This window comes from Priapulus caudatus, unplaced genomic scaffold (assembly GCF_000485595.1).
Source record: "Priapulus caudatus unplaced genomic scaffold, Priapulus_caudatus-5.0.1 Scaffold16, whole genome shotgun sequence".
Taxonomy (NCBI): domain Eukaryota; kingdom Metazoa; phylum Priapulida; class Priapulimorpha; order Priapulimorphida; family Priapulidae; genus Priapulus; species Priapulus caudatus.
In genome coordinates, this window is record NW_014577077.1 from 517,468 (window position 1) to 526,453 (window position 8,986).

Sequence of the window (8,986 nt, forward strand, 5' to 3'; positions counted from 1 at the left end):
AAATGCATGGCAGCTTTGTTCCTGCTTGGGTGAAGCGGACGGAACTATGCAAATATCACAGCCCCGATCGTTTCTATGTGTGCCGACACAAAAGTTAGTGAATATCGTCTGTAGCAATGGGGAGCGAATCTTAAGTATATGCACAGCCCACGCATCGTTCAAGAGTAAAGTGGTGACGTCACCGTAAAGAACACAAGCAATACTTTGCAGCTATGAATTTGAGGATGCATTTAGTGTTAATAGTAATTATACGTTCTATGTAAAAAACGCAATTTCACTTCTCACTCGCAAAAATACTTCCATACAAGTGCCGCAGAGCGACAGCGCTCACTGACGTGTACTGTAGCCGGGTAGCGAATTTGCGATTCCCAAACCGTATAGCTATGGAAGAAAAATTGAGCAACGTGATTGGCTAGAAAATGTTTTGGACGCGCCCACTATCGCACGCACACCATCGCGCATTTTGCACAGGGGCTTATTTATTTTATTTCTTATTATTTTTGGCTAATTTTGTTTTATTTTCGAATTAGGGTTAGGGTTAGGGTTAGGGTTAGGGTTAGGGTTAGGGTTAGGGTTAGGGTTAGGGTTAACTGAGTTCTATATCGACGTGTTTCATATTTGTCTCAGTGGGTCAACGCTAGACCGTTCGCCTCGTGATCGTAAGGTACCGCGTTCGAACGCCATATGTTGTTTTTATTTTCCTCTGCGTTATGTATTTCTTTGTATTTTATTTGTTTCTGCATTTATTTGTTTTGTAACTTTTGTTTATGTTCTGAATTAAATATATTTCTTTATAATATTAGCTTATAATTTAATATATTAGCTTGTTGACTAATAATGCGTGTCCTAAAATTTTTCTAGCCAATCACGTTGCTCACGTTGCTATACGGTTTGGGAATCGCAAATTCGCAGCCGGGTATTCTTCTGATAAACTCACTGGCAACCGAATCAAGAGCACCCTCCCGCCACCGCGTTCGCGCTCATAGCATATATCTAGGATACTACTAACAGATCTAAAATCTATGATAGGCTTTGCTATACCGGTAGTACAGTAATAAAGATACACCTGTGTACACGATAATGCTTTCACTAATATTAAAGTGTTATCTATGGATATAGCGTCGGGCGCGAGCGTAACGTGGTGGTGGTGGGAGGAGGGTGGGAGGGACAGGAGAGGCTCTAATAGGGCAACCGCAGTTCAGTCTTTGTTAACAGTCAACAAGAATCGCCTTGTTTTAGCCCCTCCTCTAAGGTTCAAAAGATTATCAGACACTTACTCTTCGCACGTCAGCGGAAAGCACATTTCATGCCTTTCAAAAAGTGATAAAAATGGTAGGTCACACTGAAAACAAAAAGTTTTGCACTCGGTCGCGTTAAGACCATGCCTCTAAAAAATCTGAATCTGACTTTCCCCCCATCTGCCTTTGACGCTGTGACCTCCGAATTCGCGCTGGTGATGGTTTCCATGCCCGCAATCACATATCCATCGAATATAAGAGCGTAGGTCAACCGTTGAGACTTGTGCCGCAATTCCGTATTTCCTCCTATACCTTAAGTTAAGGGGGAAATATTCCCCCTCCATTGACACACCTTGATCCCGAGTCCTTTTCGCGACTCCCCCCCCCCGACGTCCCGAATATCAAGACCGTACGTCGAGCGGTTAAGATTTGTGCCCAACTGTTGACGGACGCACGGACGGACAATCATGCGATTCTACAAGCTGCATCTGACTTCGTCAGCTGAGCCAAAAAAAGCGGCAATCATTGCCAACGGGTTGTTCACATCGATGCAAGCACGTTAGCTGGCTACTAGACGCATGGTGAACTCACATTGCTCTCACATTCAAGCGAGAAGTTATATCTCGCGTCCGGTCGGAGCACACAGCATGTCTTTACAGTACTAGATGGCCAGCACGACGTAATCTAGTGCACAGCCTAGTGCCTTTTACATCGAACTATTTTAATAAATATATGAATAGATAGTTACAACAAAATAACACACACGCGCACGCACGCACGCACGCACACGCACAAACAAACACACACACACACACACACACACACACACATACAAACACACACACATACACACACACACACACACATGCACGCACGCACGCACGCACGCACGCACGCACGCACGCACGCACGCACGCACGCACAAACACCACCACAACAGGTCTTCACGCAATGGCGACGTCGTCCACCGCGCCCCAACCCCCCTGCCCTACATATGTACCAGCCCCACCCACCTTACATCTGTACCAGCCCCACCCTACCTTACATCTGTACCAGCCCCACCCTGCCTTACATCTAGACCAGCACCACCCTGCCTTATATCTGTACCAGCCCCACCCTGCCTTACATCTGTACCAGCCCCACCCTACCTTACATCTGTACCAGCCCCACCCTGCCTTACATCTGTACCAGCCCCACCCTGCCTTACATCTGTACCAGCCCCACCCTGCCTTACATCTGTACCAGCCCCACCCTGCCTTACATCTGTACCAGCCCCACCCTGCCTCACATCTGTACCAGCCCCACCCTGCCTCACATCTGTACCAGCCCCACCCTGCCTTACACCAGCATGAGGCTGGCATCCCTGAACCAGCAAGCGGCTCATCCTGACGAAACCATGTTGTGGCTTGACGCAGCGCATATCTAATGAAGGCCGAAACAAGTTCAGAAATTATTCATGCGATAACTAACAGACTGGCATCGTTCATTGATTTCTTGCCGAACCGTGATGATTGAACTCCCACTGACAGGTCGGCACCGTGACCTCCATAGCTTCCCATGTAGACCAGCAGACCGCAAAGACATTCTAGATGTTCGCATCCAACACAGCGCCCCCTGCTACAAGCAGCAGCGGCCCACACTCGCACTAGCTGTAATATTTATCACATAGGGTGAGAGTGTTTCCACGTAGCAGCCGCAGGAGATTCTCAACGACCTAAGTAGTCTGTCGAAGCACAGCGCGGCAGAGGCTAAAGGCGTTCCAAGCGCGGGAACGAAAAAGAGTTTGACAGGCTACAACTTGGACGAAATAGCACGACAGAAAGAGGACGAGAATTGATGAGGAGCAAACAAAAATGAATGCAAAATGTCCCGGGCGTCTATCCCGACCTGATTCAACAAGTTATAGGATCAGTCTAGTGCAAAATTGCGTTCCAACCAAACATTGCAACTATAGTATACGAGCTTTAACATAAAACTACACTAATCAGGTAGCACAAATATAACATTTTCCATCAGCCCTCTAGCACATATTTGGATTCCCTTCCCTCCTCGTCATTTAATTTCCCTTTCTTGACTATCGGTCTCCTAATCTCCATACCTAAGTCCTCAATCCACCTCCGCATTCACCCAATGGCTGCGCCCCCTCCCTACTCCTCCTGTGTGTAGCGGCGGCCGTGCTGACTAATGACACGCTCAGCCTGTTTGCATATTAATAAAGGTGTGATGAAACCGCCTCTATGCGAATCCATACGTTAGTTTGCGTACCTTTGTCAGCTATCGTGAGACCTCCCCCAGCATCCGCCACTTAGGTAATTAATACTAAACCAGCTTTGGAGTGAACAGCGCTAGCGATCGGAAGGTGAAGGGTTGCGCATGTTTTCTTAGCACTGCGTGTTCTATCAAAGGACTGCCAACAAACAGTGACCTACTGGTAAAAGCTATCGATCAGGTAGCTACATATAAAAAAAATATGATGGACAAACCTACAGACAGCTGGTTGCATAAAATCAAAGGTGCGCCGCTCGTGTACACACACACACACACACACACACACACACACACACACACACACACACACACTACACCCCCCACACGGGCCACACGGCACACGCACACACGCACGCACGCACGCACACACACACACACACACACGCACACACACACACACACGCACACGCAGACACGCACACACGCACGCACACACACGCACGCACACACACACACCCACACCCACACACACGCACCCCACCCTCCAACACACGCACACACACACGCGCGCGCACATGAATGCATGGGCACACACGTATAGAAACACCCAAACGGGGCCTACATACACGCACGCACGCATACAGGTATACATTCCCGCACTCACGCACACGCGAACACCAACATAATTATACGTATCGGGCTCATACGTACACCCATGCATCCAACCTTATTTACTCTCTCCCGTACAGCACTAATTCTCTAACTATTTCACACAGAGCCTCCCTGTCCAATTCTCTGCCCAATACATTTTCCCTGCCTATTATTTCTTCCCATACATCATGTCTCTCCCCTAAGCGATGTCACACACCCTGCACGCCTCTCATTAAATTGTCCCCAAGCGTTAAGTAAGCGCATGGGAATTCGTGCGAGGGAATGTAATAGGTGCGGATAACGTTTGGGGACAATTTAATGAGAGGCGTGCAGGGTGTGTGACATCGCTCACTCGTACGTATACTACACTCTACCATACACTGCCCTTTCTCTCGTACTGCACAACACATCCTCACCTCACCTTCACCCTCTTCACCCCATTCTACTTCTCCACACACCCCCTTGCTCTCTCCAACTGCATCAAACATCCACCTCACCACCCCTTTCCTCTCTACCACACACCCCTTCATTCTCAACTACATTAACACGCATCCTCCTCCTCCTCCTCCTCCGCACCCCTTCTACTCTATCACACACGTCTCTCTCTCTCTCTCTCTCTCTCTCTCTCTCTCTCTCTCTCTCTCTACCAATGCACAACATATCGCTATCCGCACACTGTTCCACTCTACCATACACACCCCTCGCTCTCTCCCGCCACACCACGCATCCTCATTCTCTTCCTCACCCCTTCCACTCTACCATACGTACACCCGTTCACGTTCGCGCTTCTACGCACGTGCCTCCTCGCCCTTCGCGGAGCCCTTGCAGGCCTATATTAATTATACAACACTGCCATCGAAGCTTAACAACAGTTTACAATAAATAGCCTATTTAGACCGGTTAGTATAGACTGATATTCGTGTAAACATCGATATCGCACGACGAGCAATACAAAGCAGCAGAAATATAACTATGATAGCACATCAACCGAGTAAGCCAGCAACAGTGCAGCTTAACCCTTTAATAGACGACGTCAGCTGCTATTGTCTGCCTAACTCGCTATAATTAGACCGATGTTCTTGCTTCATTTCCAGAATTATAAGACGCATGCGTGGGTTTGATGCTTAAGCGGGTGACGTCAGTGACGCCATAATCACATAGCTTGTGTGCAACCAATGAGGAAAATCTAGGGCCTTAGTCACTAGCAAGCCGCAGCCAACTATTCCGACTGTTTAGTGGTCTCACGCTGTACAACGGCCCTAACATTTGAAAGTTGGCTAATTACTACCCATGCTCAATGAAAGCTAACCCAAGCACCTGTCTCGGAAATTTCTGGCCACAAATTTCTCTTTCAATCTTTAATGTCAATTTTCCCACTCTTACTCTCGATAACAAAAGCTTCAACCTTAATGAGTCTAGCACATTGATTTCGCCAAAACGTCTAATCACCTCAAATAAAAAATGACTACATACGTATACGGACTTTATGCCATCAGAAAAAACTGCGTGCTAATGCGAAAATAATCCCCACGCCTTTGAGAAAGCAAGGTTGTGGTTACTAGTGGTCACCATTAGTGCATGGTGCTTGCACTGGCGCTAGTGGATGAATATACGCCTAAACAACGTAAACTGAGGCGTACCTGTATAAGCGTTGATGGAGACAGTGAGAATCACAGGCTGACCAACCCTGTAGCTGTTCTCTTCAGTCGATTTGCATACTTGGCCGTTAAGCGAGATCTCTGCAAGAATAAAAAAAAATGTTATTCCAGCGTTGTATATTAATTTGCATTAAAAAGTAATGACTAATAATTACAGACCCACATGATGGGCTGGGTCTAGTAAGACATTCTGAACACTGTGATAATGCATAATTAATATAATAATATAATGAATATAATAATAGAACTGATTTCAAAGTGATATTATATATTAAATATTTAGCCAATCTTTGCAGCTTCCTCTATGATTGACCGCGGTAACGGTAAAGCACATCGCTTAGCAATATGAAATATTCCCCTTCTACAGACAGTCAAACACAGACAGACGCACTTGTGCAGACATGCACCAACATCGAGAAGGTTTCCTCTTATTTTTATCACTAGCACAGGCGATTTTGTTGCCAGCAACAAAATCGCCGAGAAATCGCCACGTGTGCGCTGCATGACGATAGCAATTTTGACGCCAGAAACTCGTCGCTGGAATATCAAACACGTTTGATATTTGTTGCCAAGTCGCAGAACAATCGCTACGTGTGAGCTGCGCTGGCGACTGATTCAGGCAACAGTTTTTGGATTAACCAATCAAATGCATGATTTGAAGCACGTGATCAAATATGGCAGCGCCCGTGGTATGGAAGAGAACGAGGGAGGACGAACTCGTTGAAATCTGGCAGAACCGCCAATGTCTTCGATATTACGAGTGGGATTTACAGCGATAGGAATAAGAAAATAAAAATAAAATATATTCCAATAACTTGAAGAACGGTTATCGTGGTGTCAATGGGCGCTTCCATTTTGAACAGGTCACGTAATCAGTTCATACAGTGGTATGTTGCTGACAGATCGTTGCATTGCCGCCGGATCCCGCACACGTGGCGATTTTTATCGCCCGTACTAGCGATAAAAATCGCCACGTGTGCGCCCGGCTTTATCGAAATTCATCTCATCTGTAAATTGAACACTAAAATTCTCTAAATGGCTTATTTATGTGTTTTTCGTGCTACGAGGACTGTGACTATGGAATTCAGCACCACCCCCTTTCTCCGCCTCTCTCTCTCGCCCTCTCTCTCTCTCTCTCTCTCTCTCTCTCTCTCTCTCTCTCTCTCTCTTCTCGTCTCATCCTTGTTATTCTCTCTCTCTCTCTTTCTGTCGCGCTACCAGTTATCCTGTGCATGCTAATGTACGAACATCTCGTGTACAGCCATCTTATGATGCAAATTCTATTACTCTTATCCGATTCTCTTAAGAGAAATGGTTACTTGAAAGCGGGGTAAGCAGACAGACGAGCTATTCACTTATGAAACCGTCGTGAATGTGTTTACCCGGCTAAACAAGTATATATATATATATTTTATATACATATATATATTATATGTGTGTGTGTGTGTACATGTAGTATCTGTAGTTGTACCCGTGTAGCTAGTGCCTGACACATGCAGTTGTCAGGCGCGTGTGTGAAAAGCGCTTCAATTATCCACCCGGTGAATCTGCCTGCTTGCTGTGAGCACCGCAGCAGCAACTTTGCTGTTATGTTAGCACAGTAAAATTATTTACGGTGTAGCTGAACGATGGCAGTGGGTGTCAGAGGGTTGAAAGGTTCAGCACTTCCTTCCTTCAGGGATAGGAAAGCACAAAGTGATCATTCCGAGGTGTGATCATCCCTTAGGGACCTGATCTAATAATAACTAGAGCACTCGGATAGTGCAGACCTCCGCCAAGGCAGCTGAATTCTCTCACTGTGAAAAATTGTATGAATTAATTAACTAACTAATTAATTAATTGGATCCGGATCACCACCAAAATGTAATGTTACCCCATTTCTGACCTATCCTGAAAATTTAATTAATTAATTGGATCCGGATCACCACCAAAATGTCATCAATTCTAATTGTTACCCCATTTCTGACCTATCCTGAAAATTTTATTAATTAATTAATTAATTAATTGGATCCGGATGACCACCAAAATCTCATCAATTCTAAGTTAGCCCATTTCTGACCTATCCTGAAAATTTGATGACAATCCGTCCATAATTTTTTTAGTTAGGCTGTACACAAAGAACGGTGTTATAAACCCACAAACGAACAAACACACGCCGCGAACAAACACACGCTGGTGAAAACATAACCTCCTGCCAACCCCTTGGCGGAGGTAACAAACACGCACGCACGCATGCACGCACGCACGCACACGCGCGCACACACACACACACGCACGCACGCACGCACGCACGCACGCACGCACGCACGCACGCACAAACACACATCGCTATACAATCGAGAGGATCTATTAAGCACAGCCTGCAAGTAAGTGTGCATGCATGTGCACTGTGCAGGGGTCAAAATAAGTGATGGTCCGATAGTCCGGGGCCAGCAAGACTCTGTGGTGAAGCGGTGGGATTCTAGTAAACCCTGTTAGTCCCAAATGTGTTCACATACACGCCGAAACAGTGGAAGGCACAGGGATGGTATCAGGAACCTTCTCGAAGGAATGTTCGTTGGGATCGTTATGAAAGTTTCCACGAGATGGCGCGTACGTTTAAGTGTCTTAAGATTAAAGATAGAAGCTCCCATCGTACGTAGTAGCAACAACTATTTGCAAGACAGAATAGGTAAGCACTCATCCATTTACCTACACAAGCCTACAGGCTAAAATAGAGAGCTGCCATCTGTAACTAATTAACGCAGGCAAAAACTACACAGTACTATCACCACCACATGCACTGGCAATGGCATAAGTTACATGTAACACACTGACAGTACAGAATGCCATAGAAATTATACAATTTAAGGAGCATAAACCCTCTTCAACCAAATTTAGCTTTTGAAATTTCACTGTGACATTGTAGCCTCATACGTCCAGGCATGTATAGATTCTACTAGCAAACCCGGCAGTAAAATTCTTTCTAACACTAGTAACAGTAAACAAATCCATGTTTAACCCTCCTCTTGAGGGTCAAAAGGTTATCCGACACTTACTCTTTGCATGTCAGCGGAAAGTACATTTCATGGTCCTTTCAATAAAGCCATAAAAATGATAGGTCACCGCTGAAACAAAAAAGTTTTTAAACGCTCCGTCAGACCATGTCCTCAGAAAATGTCTAAAATCTGCCCTGTGCCCCATTGGAAAAATCGGGACTAAATCTTTTGACTAAATCGGACGACTAAATCG

The 8,986-nt window shown here is 45.7% G+C and overlaps 1 protein-coding gene across 5 annotated transcripts in view; it reads right to left on the reverse strand.

Moving 5' to 3' along the window:
- LOC106810077 (trafficking protein particle complex subunit 9-like) overlaps positions 1–8,986 on the reverse strand; it is a 207,241-nt gene that overhangs the window by 64,151 nt on the left and 134,104 nt on the right. For all 5 annotated transcript variants that reach the window (XR_001393953.1, XR_001393956.1, XR_001393950.1 and 2 more), the window contains one exon: positions 5,738–5,836. Coding sequence is in view for 2 of the 5 variants with exons in the window: in XM_014813362.1 (XP_014668848.1) it covers positions 5,738–5,836 (99 nt within the window). In the remaining 3 variants the exon portion in view is untranslated. The remainder of the gene's footprint in view (positions 1–5,737; positions 5,837–8,986) is intronic.